Source organism: Salvelinus namaycush, chromosome 31, assembly GCF_016432855.1.
Source record: "Salvelinus namaycush isolate Seneca chromosome 31, SaNama_1.0, whole genome shotgun sequence".
NCBI classification, from domain to species: domain Eukaryota; kingdom Metazoa; phylum Chordata; class Actinopteri; order Salmoniformes; family Salmonidae; genus Salvelinus; species Salvelinus namaycush.
The window spans coordinates 28,641,659-28,662,696 of record NC_052337.1 but is presented as its reverse complement, the minus strand read 5'-3'; the positions used below and the strand labels follow the sequence as shown (position 1 = coordinate 28,662,696).

General features: G+C 42.2%; 1 protein-coding gene across 1 annotated transcript in view; it reads right to left on the bottom strand.

Annotated features, from left to right (window-relative positions):
• Positions 1 to 987: 987 nt before the first annotated feature.
• The window catches only part of LOC120025916 (endothelial differentiation-related factor 1 homolog), a 36,569-nt gene continuing 16,518 nt past the window's right edge, over positions 988 to 21,038 (bottom strand). Inside the window, exons 2-5 of the mRNA XM_038970634.1 lie at positions 2,805 to 2,856; positions 2,506 to 2,666; positions 1,717 to 1,810; positions 988 to 1,559 (exon numbers count right to left, since the gene is read on the bottom strand). Of these exons, the coding sequence (XP_038826562.1) occupies positions 1,498 to 1,559; positions 1,717 to 1,810; positions 2,506 to 2,666; positions 2,805 to 2,856 (369 nt within the window). The 3' untranslated portion in view covers positions 988 to 1,497. The remainder of the gene's footprint in view (positions 1,560 to 1,716; positions 1,811 to 2,505; positions 2,667 to 2,804; positions 2,857 to 21,038) is intronic.

Genomic DNA, 21,038 nt, shown 5'->3' with positions numbered 1-21,038 from the left:
TGGAACAGCACCTTCAATGGGAAGTATTGAACAAGTATTGAGAACCTTTGATGTTGGATGTGTTGAACACTGGTTGACCCCAACCCACACAACTCATGGTTACAAGAGAAACGTATGGCCCTACTCATAATTCACCCACAGAACCCACATTTAGGGCTGGATTAAATCCGTAACGCTAAAGTTCAGCGCTCTTGCGCAATTTACATTTAAAGGTCATTTCCAATTGAGCCAACATATACAGCGTTTACCATGAATGCGTCTCCGCAAACACAGGAAAATTGCCTTTAAAATCAGCGCTGCGGATTGAATCCAGCCCTTTGTTTCATTTCCCTTTACTTGGCATAATGCTTTCTTTGCAGAAAAAAAGCATAGAAAATCATGGTTGTTTTAAATACATTGTACATCAGGGGTAGGCAACTAGATAGGACCTTTCCAACAAGTCCGTTTGTAAAATTTCTGCCCTGCTAGATCTGCCCCGGTCAACTGTAAGTGCTGTTATTGTGACGTGGAAACATCTAGGATCAACAACGGCTCAGCTGCGAAGTGGTAGGCCACACAAGCTCACAAACTGCCTCTGGAAGCAACGTCAGCACAAGAAATGTAGAGGCTGTTATAGCAAAGGGAGGACCAAGTCCATATTAATGGCCATCATTTCCGAATGAGATGTTCGACGAGCAGGTGTCCACATACACTACATGACCAAAAGCATATTTTTCTTCCCATTTGTGGGAATATTTGGAACAAATTTCCTAAATTAAACTAATCTTTAGTTGAATTCCTGGTGATTTTTGTCTTTAAAAAAAAAAACGAAAATCACCTCCTCAATTATTTTTCGACCTTCGTCTCTCCCGAGCCCGTACGGGAGTTGTAGCGATGAGACAAGACAGTAACTACTAACAATTGGATACAACGAAATTGGGGAGAAAAAGGGGGTAAAAAAAGAATGTGTTATGTTTTCTTCAAAATTACCAACAGATGACACACAAGTAAACTGTCAAACTTTATTTGAAGATCAAAACCAAGCTACAGCAGTAGGACATGTCCATATCATAGTGACGCAAAGTGTGTGAAAAGGCTGCAATCAAGCACTTTCAAAATGGATAAAAAGAACATGTTCCGAAATTTTTTTATGTTAGAGTCAATGCACATGGCCACGGTAAAATTCACCTTGTCTTTCAACCATCCCCCAAAAAAGTTAAAGAAATTTTTTCATTTCAGAGCACTTTTGGTTAGCAAGTTTTGCAATGCATTCAGTCGTTTATTCATTGATTATAAGAAGTAATTTGTGATGATTTGTCAGTATATGCAGCTTGCAACGTGGTGGATCACCAGGTCCTGTAGCAGGACACAGGTGGAGATCAGCCCAGGTAGAGGAGGGTGATAGGGGAGAGAGGGGGGTTTGGAGAGTTAAGGGAGGCAGGGTCATAGCGGGAGTAGGAAGGTGGGGATAGAGATGGGGGACAGGGGGAAGGGGGGGCTGATTTCGAGGCTTTGTCCTCATTTCTTCTTGGGTTTTGCCTCCAGAGGCAGTCCAATATCTTTCCCGCGCAGCTTCAAACCTGAGAACAAAAATGTTTGACGTCAGACAAACAAGGACCAATGATAAAATGAAAAGTACTGATGAATAAGGTGGCATTATGCTACTCGGAAACATGATAAAACATAGGGGTTGATTATTAACAATGTCAGTGACAGTCTGTCCCAGATTCCACTCACCGATTGCCCTCTCAATTTTGCCCATGACCTGATTGTTGGGAATTGCTTTTCCACACTCATAGTCTGCAATGACCTGAGGCTTCTCATTAATTTTCTGAAAGTCAAAGCCAAAAGAGACATCAGAAGAAATCAGTAACCTAAAAACATAATATTTAGACCTACAGTCAAAAACTGTTGAAGTGTCAGTCATCAGAGGCAATCTCATTTAAGCTACATATACACATGATTAGATACATCTAGAAAGTGTCCTCCTCTCCTCATCTACAGCTGTACAGATGTGAATGTATTGGACATTGTTTTCACCTACCCTGTGTTTTCAGATAAGTACAGATGTAGAGGAGACGAGGAGAGTAAGCCACAGAAATTCTGACTACAGAAATGCAATGTCCTTATGCTGTGGTATTCAAAGTCGAGGGGAACTGCAGTGGGCCCCCCCCCCCCAAAATAAAAAATGAATACATATGAATAGTACGGATTATTGTATGGGGTAATATACAAAAGTTTTTGAGAAAGATCATAAAAAATATGAGCAAATATATTTATTGGTTTCTTTTCACTTTGATAAGGGATTAAAATGTAATGAATTGAGGGTTATTTGTTAATGAAAAAATCTAAAATGTACCAATTTTAAGGTTGTGTCATAATATTTGGGGTGGGGTGGTCACAAAACGTTATTGCTAAAAACATTGGGTCCCCAGAATTTCTGGCCGAAAAATTGAGATCCTCACTGAAAAAAGTTTAATACCACTGTCCTAATGAGTCATGTGGGTCTGCAGCAGCTTTACTCACAGTGGCCAGATCTTTCTGGGTGAGGCCGCTGTTCTGGCGGCCCTGCTGGATAACCTTTCCCACCTCCAGGGAGACCCTCAGGTGCTGCAGCTCCTCTGTCTCCCGGTCCAGCTTGGCGGTGTTCTTGGTCACCAGGTGCTGCTTGTTCTGCCCTGCAGACCCTGTGGACACAGATGAATTGGCGTGGTTAGTAAACAAGCCATAGCATAATTTCATTCAGAAATCAATGCATCATGTTCCAGACCAAGTAGGGGAGATGGTGGATTGCACTTGAATTGCTATTTATAATAAAGGCTTACATTTCTTGGTAGTATCGAGGTCTTCTCCACGTCTCTGTGCAGCTGTGATAGCCTAGATATAACATAGTACATTATTCAACACTTTACTATACCATTCCATAACAAAGGGATACATTTAGCTAGTATAGATGAGTAGTCCAGGCCAGGAGGCGGATACAACACAGAATCCAAACACAGGCCAGCTACAAAAACAAACGTTTTTAAATGGTGTTAATTAACAAAAATTCAGGAGAGAACTTTGAGGATCTGGGGACACATGCCAAATCTTTTCAGTCTCGTGAGGGGGAAAAGGTGTTGCAGTGCCCTCTTCACAACTGTCTTGGTGTGTTTGGACCATGATGGTGTCCACATCACCAAGGAACTTGAAACTCTCGACCCGCTCCACTACAGCCTCGTCGATGTTAATGGGGGCCTGTTTGGCCCGCCTTTTCCTGTAGTCCACGATCATCTCCAATGTCTTGCTCACGTTGAGGGAGAGGTTGTTATCCTGGCACCACACTGCCAGGTCTCTGACCTCCTCCCTATAGGCTCTCTCATCATTGTCAGTGATCAGTGACACTGTTGTGTCGTCCGCAAACTTAATGATGGTGCTGGGGTCGTGCTTGGCCACGCAGTCCAGTTGCAGACGGAGGTGTTTAGTCCCAGGGACCTTAGCTTAGTGATGAGCTTTGTGGGCACTATGGTGTTGAACGCTGAGCTGTAGTCAATGAACAGCATTCTCACATACAGTTGAAGTCGGAAGTTTACGTACACTTAGGTTGGAGTCATTAAAACTCGTTTTTCAATCACTCCACAAATTTCTTGTTAACAAACTATAGTTTTGGTAAGTCGGTTAGGACATCTACTTTGTGCATGACACACGTAATTCTTCCAACAATCGTTTACAGACAGATTATTTCAATGTTTCACAAATCCAGTGGATCAGAAGTTTACATACACTAAGTTGACTGTGCCTTTAAACAGCTTGGAAATTCCAGAAAATGATGTCATGGCTTTAGAAGCTTCTGATAGGCTAATTGACATCATTTGAGTCAATTGGAGGTGTACCTGTGGATGTATTTCAAGGCCTACCTTCAAACTCAGTGCCTCTTCCCTTGACATCATGGGAAAATCAAAAGAAATCAGCCAAGACCTCAGAAAAAAAATTGTAGACCTCCACAAGTCTGGTTCATCCTTGGGAGCAATTTCCAAATGCGTGAAGGTACCACGTTCATCTGTACAAACAATAGTACGTACGTATGAACACCATGGGACCACGCAGCCATCATACCGCTCAGGAAGGAGATGCGTTCTGTCTCCTAGAGATGAACGTACTTTGGTGCGAAAAGTGCAAATCAATCCCGGAACAGCAGCAAAGGACCATATGAAGATGCTGGAGGAAACAGTTACAAAAGTATATATATCCACAGTAAAACAAGTCCTATAACGACATAACCTGAAAGGCCGCTCAGCAAGGAAGAAGCCACTGCTCCAAAACCGCCATAAAAAAGCCAGACTACGGTTTGCAACTGCACATTGGGACAAAGATCGTACTTTTTGGAGAAATGTCCTCTGGTCTGATGAAACAAAAAAATAACTGTTTGGCCATAATGACCATCGTTATGTTTGGAGGAAAAAGTGGGAGGCTTGCAAGCCGATGAACACCGTCCCAACCGTGAAGCATGGGGGTGGCAGCATCATGTTCTGGGGGTGCTTTGCTGCAGGAGGGACTGATGCACTTCACAAAATAGATGAGGCAACATGAGGAAAATTATGTGGATATATTGAAGCAACATCTCAAGACATCAGTCAGGAAGTTTAAGCTTGGTCGCAAATGGGTCTTCCAAATGGACAATGACCCCAAGCATACTTCCAAAGTTGTGGCAAAATAGCTTAACTTTTTATGGCTGCAGGGGCAGTATTGAGTAGCTCTGTTTAAGGTGCCCATTTCAAACGGCCTCGTACTCAATTCTTGCTCGTACAATATGCATATTATTGTTATTATTGGATAGAAAACACTCTCTAGTTTCTATAGCCGTTTGAATTATGTCTCTGAGTGGAACAGAACTCATTCTACAGCACTTTTCCTGATATGGAGTGAGATTTCAGAAATCTTGGCCCCTGCTCCCAGGTCAGTTCATAAGTCCCTGTGAAAGCTATGATGCTACAAACACTGCCTACGCCTTCCTCTAGATGTCAGTAAGAGGTGACAATTTGAATGGAGTCGATTGCGCAATCAGGGCCTGTATAAAAGGCCAAAGACCGGATGTACCGTTCTTTTCCTGCTGCGCCTGACGCACGATGTACGTCGGACCTGCTCTCTTTCCAAGCTTGGGTTTAGCCAGTAATATTTCGCCGGTCATGTTTTTACTCGTTATAGGTGTTAAAAACATCATAAGGTAGTTAATTTAAACCGTTTTATAGCAATTTATATCCGTTTAGTGCGATTTTGAGGCATTGCTTTGTGTTGCACTTTGAAGCGCCGGGCACATTTCGGGGTCCCGGTCGAACGTTAGTGGGCATTTCGACGGACAAGAGGACATCTTTCGACCAAAAGAAGATTAGACCCAAGAAAGGATACATTGCCCAAGATTCTGATGGAAGATCACCTCATAGTAAGAAATATTTAAGATGATAAATCGTTGTTCTGTCGAAATTTTTTAAACGCATATTCCGCCATTTTCTTTGGTATAGCTTCGCTTGGCGAACCCTGTATTGCACAGTAAGGATAATTTTAGAAATGTAATTCAGCGATTGCATTAAGAACTAATTTGTCTTTCGATAGCTGTCCAACTTATATTTTTTTAGTCAAGTTTATGAATAGTTATGCATGAGACAAGATCACTGTTAAAGATGGCGCCCGACATTTTCAGGCTAGTTTTGCTAGTATTGTCATTGTATAACCACGTTTTTTTGTGGCTAAATATGCACATTTTCGAACAAACTCTATATGTATGTTGTAATATGATGTTACAGGAGTGTCATCGGAAGAATTCTGAGAAGGTTAGTGAAAAATTTTATATATTTTGGCGATGATTACGTTATCGCTCTCTTTGGCTTGAATCAATGCTCGGGTAACGTTTGCACATGTGGTATGCTAATATAACGATTTATTGTGTTTTCGCTGTAAAACACTTAGAACATCTGAAATATTGTCTGAATTCACAAGATCTGTGTCTTTCCATTGCTGTGAGCTGTGTATTTTTAAGAAATGTTTTATGATTAGTAATTAGGTAATTCTCGTTGCTCTCTGTATTTATTCTAGTCGAGTTGTGATGGTGGGTGCAATTGTAAACTATGATTTATACCTGAAATATGCACATTTTTCTAACAAAACCTATCCTATACAATAAATATGTTATCAGACTGTCATCTGATGAGGTTTTTTCTTGGTTAGTGGCTATCAATATCTTTATTTGGCCGAATTGGTGATAGCACCTGATGGAGTAAGAAACTGATGGAGTTAGAAAAGTGGTGTCTTTTGCTAACGTGGTTAGCTAATAGATTTACATATTTTGTCTTCCCTGTAAAACATTTTAAAAATCTGAAATGGTGGCTTTATTCACAAGATCTGTATCTTTCATTTGGTGTCTTGGACTTGTTAATGTGTGAAAGTTAAATATTTAAAAAAAAAAATTTTTTTGAATTTCGCGCCCTGCACTTTGAGCTGGATGTTGTCATAGGTGTACCGACCTCGGGCTTGCAGCCATAAGAGGTTATTAAGGACAACAAAGTCAAGGTATTGGAGTGGCCATCACAAAGTCCTGACCTCAATCCTATAGAACATTAGTGGGCAGAACTGAAGAAGCGTGTGCGAGCAAGGAGGCACACAAACCTGACTCAGTTACACCAGCTCTGTCAGGAGGAATGGGCCAAAATTCACCCAGCTGATTGTGGGAAGCTTGTGGAAGGCTACCCAAAATGTTAGACCCAAGTTTAAATTGTTTAAGGCAATGCTACCAAATACTAATTGAGTGTATGTAAACGTCTGACCCACTGGGAATGTGATGAAAGAAATAGAAGCTGAAATAAATCACTCTACTATTATTCTGACATTTCATATTCTTAAAATAAAGTGGTGATTCTAACTGACCTAAAACTGGGATTTTTTTTACAAGGATTAAATGTCAGGAATTGTGAAAAACTGAGTTTAAATGTATTTGGCAAGATGTATGTAAACTTCCGACTTCAACTGTAGGTGTTGCTTTTGTCCAGGTGGGAAAGGGCAGTGTGGAGTGCGATTGAGATTGCCTCATATGTGGATCTGTTGGGGCAGTATGCAAATTAGAGTGGGTCTAAGGTTTCCGGGATGATGGTGTTGATGTGAGCCATGACCAGCCTTATTAAAGCACTTCATGGCTACTGACATGAGTGCTACGGTGCAATAGTCATTTAGGCAGGTTACCTTTACCTTCTTGGGCACACTCGTAACAACCTAAGCATTACGAAACTTCTCTTCAATCAATAAACCTCACGTCATCAATAACCATTATTCTTTGTTGTTGACCAAATTAGTCATTGACCTCCATCCAAAAGCCTTTGCTTTGTGGGCAAAAAAAAACAGCACCTGCTGTAGGGAGACAGATGGGCCTCTCTTACCTCTTCCTGTCAGCTTGAATGCAACCACTAACTAGTTGTCTTGAACACAGCTCCCTAGCAACCCAACACACACCAGCTGCTACTAATTCAGCCTCCACACCTGTTTGCAACACTTACACTAGCTGCCTTGAACGCAGGTCCTCAACAAGTATCAGCTGCAACTCATTGCTATTCAGCCTCCACACACCTGTCACTTTCCTTAAATCGCCACTGCCATCCTACTTCAAATATGACCGAACTAACATTCCTCTTTGTTCTGCAGTGCATGTTGCGTGACACTGTGCAATGCTAGCCTTATAAAGTTTTGCTGAGCAAGTTAATTGTAATGATGGGGAAACTAAGCTTCCTGACGCATTGAGCATTTCCAGCCAATTGTCACAAATAGGTTCATTACTTGAGGCTTTGATCCACAGTGTACAGTGCCAACTTATAGATGTTGCACAGGCCGTAGTGCGTGCGCAGGGTAGCCCATCTTCTACTGAAACCAATACCAAACCAGTCAGGTGGAAGTTAGACAAAATAAAGCTGCTTCTGATAGTGATACAAGCATCGGCACACTGCTTCAAAGTAAACTGCTTAGGAATTTCGACGCATGCCTTGGCTTGCCGGTATCAAAGGTAACATCACTAATCTTTTGTTGAATCTCTCACCTGCTCCCATCAAGTCTCATTCACTAACCTCTACTCAGTGGTAAAGTACTTAAGTAAAAATACTTGAAAGTACTACATATCTGTACTTTACTATTTATATTTGACAAATTGTACTAAAGAAAATTTAACTTTACTTATTCTGAATGCTTAGCAGGACAATAAAATGGTACCATCCCTACAGCCTTATCTGGTGGACTCACTAAATGCATGCTTTGTTTGTAAATTATGTCCGAGTGTTGGAGCATGCCCCTGGCTATCTGTAAATGTAAAAAAAAAAAAAAAAAAAAAAAAAAAATGTTTTTGCTTTAATACTTTGAATTACTTTGCTTTAATACTTTAAAATTATTTACACTTTTGATACTATAGCATGGAATCAATTACTTTGATACTTAAGTCTATTTAAAAACAGACCTCCCAAGTGGTGCAGCGGTCTAAGGCACTGCATCACAGTGCTAGCGGCATCACTACAGATCTGGGTTTGATACCGGGCTGTGTCGCAGCCGGCCGCGACCGGGAGACCCATGAGGCGGCGCACAATTGGCCCAGCATACTGCTTCCTCTACCCCATCCTCTCACCAGCGCTGCAACTGATTTTTTTTGCCTGCTCTGGCCTCCAGGCTACCTTGCCTGTGCTCGCTCCCCGCCTCAGGTTTCACTGGCCCCGTGACCACTGCTCCAACAGCAGCTCACCCGCTATCTGCCAGTGTTGACCTCTTTTCCCTCAGATTTCGCTAACCTCCCATCTCACAGACCTTGCCTGCGATATTGTCAGACTCTGGTTCCCCTTCCCAGCTGCGACCCTGTCCCAGTTCAGTGAACCGACTGCCTCTGTTCAGTATTCAATGCTGGCCACTCTTACTCTGGCCTCCTAGCCTGCGCTTCCTCCCCTTCAGGTCCCGCTTGCCCCATGTCCGCTGCTATTGCAGCGGCTCACCCCCTCTCTCTACCAGTGACGTCCCCCTCCTCCCCTTAGGTCTCACTGGCCCTGTGACCACTGCAGCGGCTCACCCCTCTGCCAGTGACGACCTCGCTCCTCACCTCGGGCCCAGTGCAGCGGCTCACCCTCTACCACTGCCGTCCTCTCGCCCCACCTCAGGCCCCGCTGGCCCGTGACCACTGCTCTCATGGTGACACACCCACCCTCTCCACCAGTGACAACCTCCATCTTCGCCACTGGTCCTGTGACAGTCATCCCTGCAGTGCCTCACATTCTATTGTCGGCAACATCCGCTCAGCCAGCTATATGTGCCTGCTGCGGATCGGCCTGTTACTCACAGCTGTGACCTTCGCTCAAATCAGTGAGCCGATTGCCTGTCTCAGTTTCTTCTTCTACCCAACTGTGACGTAGAAGTCCGTCACTGGCCGCGGGCAGCATTTGGTACTTTAACGCACGCACACATTCATCACTCCTCCCTGCTCCGTTATCAGATAACTTAACAATGTGGGTCGACACACAAGTTAACTTCTCTGTCTTACTACATACATTTCACACTTATGTCAGTGTTCATAGTTAATATAAGCAATATTTATTATACTTATCGATGTTGTGGATGAGCGCGTTTGTTTGTTCTGTTCCTCTCTCTCCATCTCTGTAGCTTCCGGGTATGCTGGATAAGGACCCGAGCTAAGGGAATTGGGCTGACTTTGTAGTGCCTGTCCCAAATGGCTCATTAATGTAAAATGGGCATATTGAAAGACAGTCAGTAGTGATGTAATTTTGTAAATGTTATATTGTGATATTGTTTCATAAAACATGTTGCAATGTATATACTTTAGTATGTTTAGTTAAATGGAAAATGTAGGTTTGTATAGGTAATTGCTCAATTAATTAGGGTTAATTGTTCTGAGGGGAGGGGCTAGCCCTACAAAAGGAGCCTCTCTTTCAGTTCATGGGAAGGCATTTTGGATTGAGCTGTGGATGGGGTAGCATTGTTTTTAGCTGGCCCATAAGGTATATGTTTGGCAGTACTGTTGTTTTTGTTCCGGAATCACTTTGTAAATAAACACCCTTGCACAGAATAACTTTTGCGGCTTCGCCATCTTTTTTATTTTGATAGAGGTTAGGTTTTCCAGTTTAGCCTTCTGGCCTACTCTAAGTGATATATGGTGGCAGTGGTGGGATGGCGCACCGCAAATCAGTTAATTCCAACAAGAGAGTTAAAGGAATGCGTACAGGATTACGTTCTCAGCAGCAGCATCAACTGCCAGAAAAAGTACCTGAAGTTGAAACGGGGTGGAATACCATGGAATCGTCTGGTGAAGAAGAGGTCAAGTATGAGAAACTAGGAGCCCGACCAAGGGGCCAAACACAACCAGAACCATTTGAGCTACCGGTTGAACCAGCAGATACAGCCATAAAAGACCAGCTGACTGAAGGAGCAGTTCGGGGACCAGAACCACACCCAACCATGGTAGCCCTTTTCCAGCAACTTTTCACCTGCCTTGAGAGGGACGAAGACCTCAAGCAGGAGTTACGGGGCCTACGCCAATCTATCCTCACAGCTCCTCAACAAGCGGAACTCGTCAGTGAGAGCCCAAGATTGGGTCTGCCAACACTAGGACGACAAAGGCTCGACGCAGCAGGCTCCCCAAGCAGTAATGAGGCCAGCACCAGGAGACCAGTCCAGCAGTGTTAACATCCATCTTCCAGCATTCCTGAGGAAGAAGCCAAAGATGCCCTCATACCAGCAGGGGGAGGACATTGAAAACTACCTGCTGAGGTTTGAGCGCATGGCCAAGACGTGGCAGTGGCCGGAGGTAGAGTGGGCCTGCAGGCTTGTCCCATTGCTAACGGGCAAGGCCTTAGAGGCTTACACAGCAATGGATGAGGGGCTGTCCAACGTCTACAAGGCCTTGAAGGAGGCGCTGCTGGTGAAGTTCGACATCTCCCCAGAGACCTACCGTCAACGCTTCAGAGCTGCATCGACGCCACCGGGTGAGTCGCCGACAGAGACGTACCACCGCCTCAAGGGTCTCTACCGACGATGGGTTCGACCGGAGAAGACACAGGACGAAATCGGTGAGGTCATCATCCGAGCAACTTCTACAAGTTCTACCACACGATATTCGAACCTGGGTCCGAGAGCACGAGCCCAAGGATGGGCTTATGGCGGCCAAGCTTGCACTGCAGTACCTTAAATGCACGTAAAGGGGCCCACCACGACCTGCAGCACCCGCTCCAAGGAGTCTCAGAGACACAAGGGACATCAGAGACGCCAGAGATGGAGGTAACTCTGGGGGTTGTGTCTGGGAGAAGGGAGGTAAGGGATCATGCAGTTCGCTCTGATGGGAGGGGTCTGACCTGTTTTTACTGCCGACAGCAGGGGCACATAGCTTCAATGTGTCCGCTACGTAAATCCAAGCTCTCAGGTTACTGTTATGTACCCAGAGAGGGGGATGGTGTTCAGAATAGACAGAGTGGGGAAGGATCAGGCTTGGTACCTGTAAAAGTGAATGGTAAAAGTCTTACTGCAATGATTGACACCGGCGGTTCCCTGTCGTTGATCAAAAAAGGTAATGTACCTGTTAATGACATTGATTATGGTCACCAGACACTGATCCAATGTGTCCATGGTGACCAGTCACAGCAGCCCACAGCTGAGCTCACGGTTGAGATTCAGGGTCAGAAATACCTCCTCAAAGTTGGGGTAATGGAGAAGCTACCTTTTGAGATGATTTTGGGGAGGGATGTGCCTGTACTCTCTGATCTGTTGGGAAGTATGGGGGGGGGGGGGGGTCAGCTATATGAGCAGTCAGTTTGCCAGTCTGATGTTCAGGTGTCATGTTCAGTTATCACTCGTGCCCAGGCCAAAGCTGGTTTACAACCTCTGCCTGACTTGTGTGATAGTCTGTGCGAGGGGGGAACCAAAGGGCCCAGAAAGTCACGCCGCCAGCGGCGTCTTGAGAAGTATGTGGGAACCCCTGTACCTGTTGCTTATGTGTCTGGGTTAGAGGTGCAATGGGATGTTCCACAAAATTTTGCTACACTGCAGAAGTCTGATGCAACATTGAAAGGTTTATTTGACAAGGTCTTAGCTGGGGACAGTCAATCTTCATGTGGGGGAATTTACACAGTAGACAACCACATACTCTACCTTGGGTCAGGGGCAGGAAGTTGGTGGTGCCATCTATCTGTAGACCACTTGTTCTCAACCTTGCACATGCAGGTCATCTAGGGCAACATAAGACCTATCTTAGGCTAGGCTCCCGTTTCTTTTGGCCCTCCATGTATACTGATGTACAAACATACTGCAAATCATGCCCCACGTGCCAGAAAACCAGTGCTGTCTGTAGGTCTGACCGGGCTCCTCTATGTTCACTGCCAGTTATCTCTACCCCATTCAAGAGAATTGCAATGGACATTTTAGGACCCTTGGAGAAGAGTAGCGCAGGTTACAAGTATATATTGGTGATCTGTGACTATGCCACCCGGTTCCCAGAAGCCTTCCCACTTTGTTCCATAACCACTCCAAAAATAATCAGTGCTCTTGTTCAGCTCTTCTCTCGTGTAGGAATCCCAGATGAAATCCTGACGGACCAAGGGACAAACTTCACCTCGCGACTGATGGTTCAACTCCACCAACAGCTGGGCATTAAAGGCTTGAGGACCACTCCCTACCATCCCCAAACGGATGGGCTCGTAGAGAGATTCAATCAAACACTCAAGAACATGCTGAGGAAGTTTGTGGCAGACACTGGTAAAGACTGGGATAAGTGGTTACCCTTGCTGCTTTTTGCTTACAGGGAGGTGCCTCAGGCATTGACAGGTTTCTCGCCATTCAAACTCCTCTATGGATGGCCTGTGCAGGGACCACTGGACCTGCTGAAGAAGTGCTGGGAAGGTTCCCCAGTAGCTACCTCAGGACAGGGGATTGTCCAGTATGTCCTCCAGATGCGAGACAGGTTGGAGCGGTACCGAGAGGAAGCTAGGGCAAACCTTCAGCAAGCCCAGAAGAGAGAGTATGACCAGCACACTCGCCACAAAGAGTTTGAGCCAGGACAGAAAGTCCTGCTCGTCCTTCGCTCTACCAGCAAGCTCCTGGCGCAGTGGCAAGGGCCGTACCTAATCGGGAGGAAGATGGGCCCGGTGACCTACGAGGTGAAAAAACGATCAGCTTGGCAGAACCACACCAGTCTACCTGTTCCAGCTACATTCTACCCCGAGCCCTTACGAATCACTCGCCTACATCCCAGACAATCTTAACATGCCGCTCCTTCCGAGCCATTATTAATCAGGTTCCATCGCCTCGGCAATGGTTCCAATCTGAGACGAACCATCCCTGTATGGCTATCCTGCTGACCAATTCATTGGACACTCCTAATGCATCGGAGCTGCATCCATGGCATCTCAACACCATACAACTCCCTGGACGCTGGTCCTCTCAAGCCTATCATTCCTACATCTGCTGACCTCAACAGCCCATAACATGCTCATCTCTCAGAACCTGCATTAACTCAAGTCTTACTGCCTCATTTCACAGACAGTCTACCTCACGCACAGAATCCTACCCAACCAGCCAAAAGCAGATTGGCTCGCCAACTGAGCCTGAATCACCAAGGTCTTTTTTCTCCTTGTGACCGTCGCTTCTGCTTGCTCACATGATGTTCAAGGTTGGGTCCCTGTGGGCATCTCATCCATACGCATGTACTACCTCAACTATAAATCGCCAAGTGACACGGCACCTGCGGTCCAGAAAAGCTCATTTCCTCTCAATGGTCTGACTACCTTGGAGTTATTTTTGGGGATTGCCATCACCACAGCAGCCTAACTACCATGGCTTGATGACGATGACATCTGAGACTCCAAGCAAAACTCTACATAGTAGGGTTGGGCTGATGAGATTCATTCGAATATCATGATATTTGACATTGACGATATTGTGAAGTGAAAGACTACTTTCAAATCAAAATCGCAGTTATTAGGCTGCATCTACAATGCATTTATAAATTATTCAGACCCCTTGACCTTTTCCACATTTTCTTACAGCCCTATTTTTTTTATTTTTTTATTTAATCAATTTACAATCTACACATCTTATCAAATATATTAAACAACGTATTTACATATCTATTCAGACCCTTTGCCGTGAGACTCAATTGAGCTCAGGTGCATCCTGTTTCCATTGATCATCCTTGATGTTTCTACAACTTGTCAATTGAATGGGACATAATTTGGAAAGGCACACTTGTCTATATAAATCACATTTATTTATATAGCCCTTCTTACATCAGCTGATATCTCAAAGAGCTGTACAGAAACCCAGCCTAAAACCCCAAACAGCAAGCAATGCAGGTGTAGAAGCATGGTGGCTAGGAAAAACTCCCTAGGAAGGCCAGAACCTAGGAAGAAACCTAGAGGAACCAGGCTATGAGGGGTGGCCAGTCCTCTTCTGGCTGTGCCATATATAAGGTCCCACATTTGAAATTGTTCTTTTGAATTCTGTAAAGTGAGAGTGGAAGAAGTGAAAATATTGTCTATCAACAATGACAAGCCACCGGGGTCTGACAACTTGAATGGAAAATTACCTAGGATAATAGGAATGGCAATATTGTCTGCTATTTGCCACATCTTCAATTTAAGCCTACTAGAAAGTGTGTGCCCTCAGGCCTGGAGGGAATTCGTCATTCCACTTCCTAAGAATAGTAAAGCCCACTTTACTGGCTCAAATAGCCGACCACTGAGCCTGTTACAACCCTTAGTAAACTTCTGGGGGGGAAAAAAGTGTTTGACCAGATACAATGCTATTTTACAGTAAACAAATTGACTTTCAGCACACTTATAGGGAAGGACATTCAACAAGCACAGCACTTACACAAATGACTGATTGGCTAAGAGAAAATGATTAAAAAGATTGAAGTCTAAAACATCTGCTGCTGGAAAGTTTTACACCCCCTGCTATGTTGTGGATAGAGTTACCTGTAATAGAACAGGGTGTTCTTTAATGGAAGCCTCCAACATAATCCAGGTAGAATTAGGAATTCCCCAGGGCAGCTGTCCAGGTCCCTTTTTCAATCTGATGACATGCCACTGGCTTTGAGAAAACACTATACATGTCAGCTACTACAGAGACCGAAATGACTGCAACACTTAACTTCTTTGATATAGGGGGCAGCATTTTCACTTTTGGATGAATTGCGTGCCCATAGTGAACTGCCTCCTACTCTGTCCCAGATGCTAATATATGCATATTATTATTAGTATTGGATAGAAAACACTCTGAAGTTTCTAAAAGTGTTTGAATGATGTCTGTGAGTATAACAGAACTCATATGGCAGGCAAAAACCTGAGAAAAAATCCAAACAGGAAGTAAGAATTCTGTGGCTGGTCGATGTTAAACTCATCGCCTATTCAATTCCCTGTAATATATGGATCTGTTTGCACTTCCTACGCCTTCCACTAGAAGTCAACAGTCGGTAGAACGTTGAATGTAGTTTATACTGTGTTGTGGGACCGGATGAGAGGGGAATGAGTCAGTGGTCTGGCAGATTGCCCGTTCCTGGTCACGCGCTTTCCTCATGATATCGCCTTGCGTTCCATAACTTCTACAGACACGAAGGAATGCTCCGGTTGGAACGTTATTGGATATATATGATAACAACATCCTGAAGATTGATTCTCTACTTACTTTGACCAGTTTATTCGACTTGTAATATACATTTTTGAAGTTTTCGTCCGTTTGCCTGCATCTGCGCGAGCGTTTGGACACGTGTACTACACATGCTAGCAAAAGTAGCTACTTGGACATAAGTATCGAACAAAATAACAATTTATTGTGGAACTAGGATTCCTTGGAGTGCATTCTGATGATCAAAGGTAAGGGAATATTTATGATGTAATTTCGTATTTCTGTTCACTCCAACATGGCGGAGAAATGTTGTTAAATCTGAGCGCCGTCTCAGATTATTGCATGGTGTGCTTTTTACGTAAAGTTTTTTTGAAATCTGACACAGCGGTTGCATTAAAACTTCTTATGGCTGCAATCCCGCTACCGGGATCGATATGACAACAGCCAGTGAAAGTGCAGGGCGCCAAATTCAAACAACAGAAATCTCATAATTAAAATTCCTCAAACATACATGTGTCTTATATCATTTTAAAGGTAATCTTGTTGTTAATCCCACCAAAGTGTCCGATTTCAAATATGCTTTTCAGCGAAAGCACTACAAACGATTGTTAGGTCACCACCAAACCACAATAAGCACAGCCATTTTTCCAGTGAAAGATAGCAGTCAGAAAAAGCAGAAAGAGATAAAATTAATCACTAACCTTTGATGATCTTCATCAGATGACACTTATAGGACTTCATGTTACACAAAACATGTATGTTTTGTTTGATAAAGTTCATATTTATAACAAACAATCGGAGTTTACATTGGCGCGTTACATTCACTAGTTCCAAAAACATCAAGTGATTTTGCATAGCCACATCGTTTCAACAGAAATACTCATCAGAAATTTAGATGATAATACAAGTTATACGCATGGAATTATAGATATACCTCTCCTTAATGCAACCGCTGTGTCAGATTTCAAAAAATGTTTACGGAAAAAGCAAACCATGCAATAATCTGAGACGGAGCTCAGAACAATAGTAAAATTAGCCGCCATGTTGGAGTCAACAGAAACCAGAAAATACATGATAAATGTTTCCTTACCTTTGATGAACTTCATCAGAATGCCGTCCTAGGAATTCCAGGTCCAAAATAAATGCTTGATTTGTTCGATAATGTCCGTTATTTATGTCCAATTAGCTACTTTGGTTAGCGCGTTTGGTAAATAATTCCAAAGTCACAAAGCGCGTCCACTATGACGTGACGAAATGTCCAAAAGTTCCGTACCAGTCAGTAGAAACATGTCAAACGATGTATTGAATCAATCTTCAGAATGTTGTTAACCTGTCTAGGATTGGGGTGCCGCTAGCGGCACGTTTCAAAAAAAAAAAAAAAAATGGCGAAATGTCATAATTATAAATATTTAGCTTCAATTAAATCAGAAGTGTTATACACCATATCAAAACTATACCTCTTGTTAATCTAGCCAATATGTCCGATTTCGAAAAGCTTCACTGCAAAAGCGATTATCGATCAGTAAACAACACATTAGGTACAGTTACAACAAAGTACATTAGTCACGAAAGTCAGAAATAGCAATAAAAATCATCAATTACCTTAGGAAATTTTCTTCTTTTGGCAATCCTAAAGGTCACGACGAAACAATCAAGTGGCTTTTTGTTCGATATAATCCATTTTTATAGCCTAAAACGAAACATTTTGTGAACGGCTTGTGTGGAAAATTCAGCGTCGTTCAACTTTGGACGTAACATTCATTGTAATTACTCACTCTAAAGGGACGTTTATCAAGTCAAGTTCGGTTTCATTAGAATCCTCTGTTTGTTAGTAAAACAACCAAACTTCATGGTTCTTTTCCCGGGACATATTGACCGAAAAAAATTGATTTGAACAGACCAAACAACGACTTCCTGATGCGCCAATCGAATGACCTGTCCTTCGTTGATTGACTGTATTTCGGACCAATGACCACGGATCTTCTTGAAATCTAGCTGGATAGATAGCCAATGAACAGAGGTACATGGGCATATGCAATGGTTCTACCTGGAAATAATAGGCTTCGTTGTAAAGCCATGCGTACACAGCTATTCGCCATTGAAAATTCTACCAGAAGGATCCCTGCCGTTTTACGCGCCGCAAACGTTTTGTTCTGAGCATTTTCAAGTTACAATAATGGCTAATAAATCAGCAAAATCAAAGACCAAGACCAGGTATACAGATATGCACGATATCATTGATGAAATAGAGAGATCTAGTGATAGTGAACAGCTAAATGAATCCAGTGAGATTGAATCCGTGGATTCAGAATTCGAAGACATGTTCCTCCACGGTGAAGACGCAGTTTTGGATCGGTGAGTAACGTTGTTTGAAATTAGTAATATCAAATATAATTCATTTGAGTTGTTTGAGATATTGTATTTTATTTGCCTTATATAAAAATATGACTAGGACATGAAATATAAAAGTACACAAGTATATTGAAATGTAGAAAGTACATATTGCTCTACATTGTGGGTGTATGTCTGTGTGTCTGGACAAAACCTCACCATGGTCACAAATTGTGCTTCTATAATATGTGTCTGTATAATTATTACCTAATTGTTTCCATGTATTTTATCTCTAAAATGAAATGGACAAAACCATCACCATGGTCACAAATTGTGCTTCTATAATGTGTGTCTGTATAATTATTACCTAATTGTTTCCATGTATTTTATCTCTAAAATGAAATGGACAAAACCATCACCATGGTCACAAATTGTGCTTCTATAATGTGTGTCTGTATAATTATTACCTAATTGTTTCCATGTATTTTATCTCTAAAATGAAATGGACAAAACCATCACCATGGTCACAAATTGTGCTTCTATAATATGTGTCTGTATAATTATTACCTAATTGTTTCCATGTATTTTATCTCTAAAATGAAATGGACAAAACCATCACCATGGTCACAAATTGTGCTTCTATAATGTGTGTCTGTATAATTATTACCTAATTGTTTCCATGTATTTTATCTCTAAAATGAAATGGACAAAACCATCACCATGGTCACAAATTGTGCTTCTATAATATGTGTCTGTATAATTATTACCTAATTGTTTCCATGTATTTTATCTCTAAAATGAAATGGACAAAACCATCACCATGGTCACAAATTGTGCTTCTATAATGTGTGTCTGTATAATTATTACCTAATTGTTTCCATGTATTTTATCTCTAAAATGAAATGGACAAAACCATCACCATGGTCACAAATTGTGCTTCTATAATATGTGTCTGTATAATTATTACCTAATTGTTTCCATGTATTTTATCTCTAAAATGAAATGGACAAAACCATCACCATGGTCACAAATTGTGCTTCTATAATGTGTGTCTGTATAATTATTACCTAATTGTTTCCATGTATTTTATCTCTAAAATGAAATGGACAAAACCATCACCATGGTCACAAATTGTGCTTCTATAATATGTGTCTGTATAATTATTACCTAATTGTTTCCATGTATTTTATCTCTAAAATGAAATGGACAAAACCATCACCATGGTCACAAATTGTGCTTCTATAATGTGTGTCTGTATAATTATTACCTAATTGTTTCCATGTATTTTATCTCTAAAATGAAATGGACAAAACCATCACCATGGTCACAAATTGTGCTTCTATAATGTGTGTCTGTATAATTATTACCTAATTGTTTCCATGTATTTTATCTCTAAAATGAAATGGACAAAACCATCACCATGGTCACAAATTGTGCTTCTATAATATGTGTCTGTATAATTATTACCTAATTGTTTCCATGTATTTTATCTCTAAAATGAAATGGACAAAACCATCACCATGGTCACAAATTGTGCTTCTATAATGTGTGTCTGTATAATTATTACCTAATTGTTTCCATGTATTTTATCTCTAAAATGAAATGGACAAAACCATCACCATGGTCACAAATTGTGCTTCTATAATATGTGTCTGTATAATTATTACCTAATTGTTTCCATGTATTTTATCTCTAAAATGAAATGGACAAAACCATCACCATGGTCACAAATTGTGCTTCTATAATGTGTGTCTGTATAATTATTACCTAATTGTTTCCATGTATTTTATCTCTAAAATGAAATGGACAAAACCATCACCATGGTCACAAATTGTGCTTCTATAATATGTGTCTGTATAATTATTACCTAATTGTTTCCATGTATTTTATCTCTAAAATGAAATGGACAAAACCATCACCATGGTCACAAATTGTGCTTCTATAATGTGTGTCTGTATAATTATTACCTAATTGTTTCCATGTATTTTATCTCTAAAATGAAATGGACAAAACCATCACCATGGTCACAAATTGTGCTTCTATAATATGTGTCTGTATAATTATTACCTAATTGTTTCCATGTATTTTATCTCTAAAATGAAATGGACAAAACCATCACCATGGTCACAAATTGTGCTTCTATAATGTGTGTCTGTATAATTATTACCTAATTGTTTCCATGTATTTTATCTCTAAAATGAAATGGACAAAACCATCACCATGGTCACAAATTGTGCTTCTATAATGTGTGTCTGTATAATTTTTACCTAATTGTTTCCATGTATTTTATCTCTAAAATGAAATGGACAAAACCATCACCATGGTCACAAATTGTGTATATATAATATGTGTCTTTGTGTCTGTGTCTTTATTTCACAGTCCCAGCGATTCTGATTGGGAGCCAAGGAGAAAATCCCCCACTGAAGCTGGTCCATCCAGCTGGACCCCGGCTGTATCCGGCACCACACCTACCCCCGCCCGGCCATCAAGGGGTGGTAAGCCGGCGGCAAAGAAGCGGAGGAAGGGCAGCGTGGAACCGTCCAGCGTGGAACCTGACAGAGCGGAGGAGGACCGTTGGCACTCTGTTCTTGAGGAGGATGTGGCCCCACCATCTCCACTTTTCCGCCCAAAACGCCCAGTAGGCCCTCAATTGGACACAACCTCTAAATACAGCCCCATGCAACTTTTCCAGTTGTTCTTCACCTCGGCAGTTGTTGATACCCTGGTGATGAACACTAATAAATATGGGGCTAAGAAGCAGGAAGGCAAGACAGAGGCATGGAAGGACATTTCCATTTCAGATCTGTTTTGCTACCTGTCTATGGTCATTTACATGGGGGTGGTGAAGCTGAAGAACCTCAAACACTACTGGAAAACTGCACCACTCTATCAACTGCCTTTCCCCTCAACGGTCATGTCTTGTAAGAGGTTTCTGACAATTTCACGGGCACTTCACATTAGTGACCCAGAGGTTGATAAGGACAACGAGGCGAAACGAGGCACAGCAGGCTTTGACAAACTATGCAAGATTAAACCTCTCTACCATGATATCGTTGAGGCATGCAAGACATATTTTCAGCCCGCCCAGAACCTTTCCATAGATGAGAGAA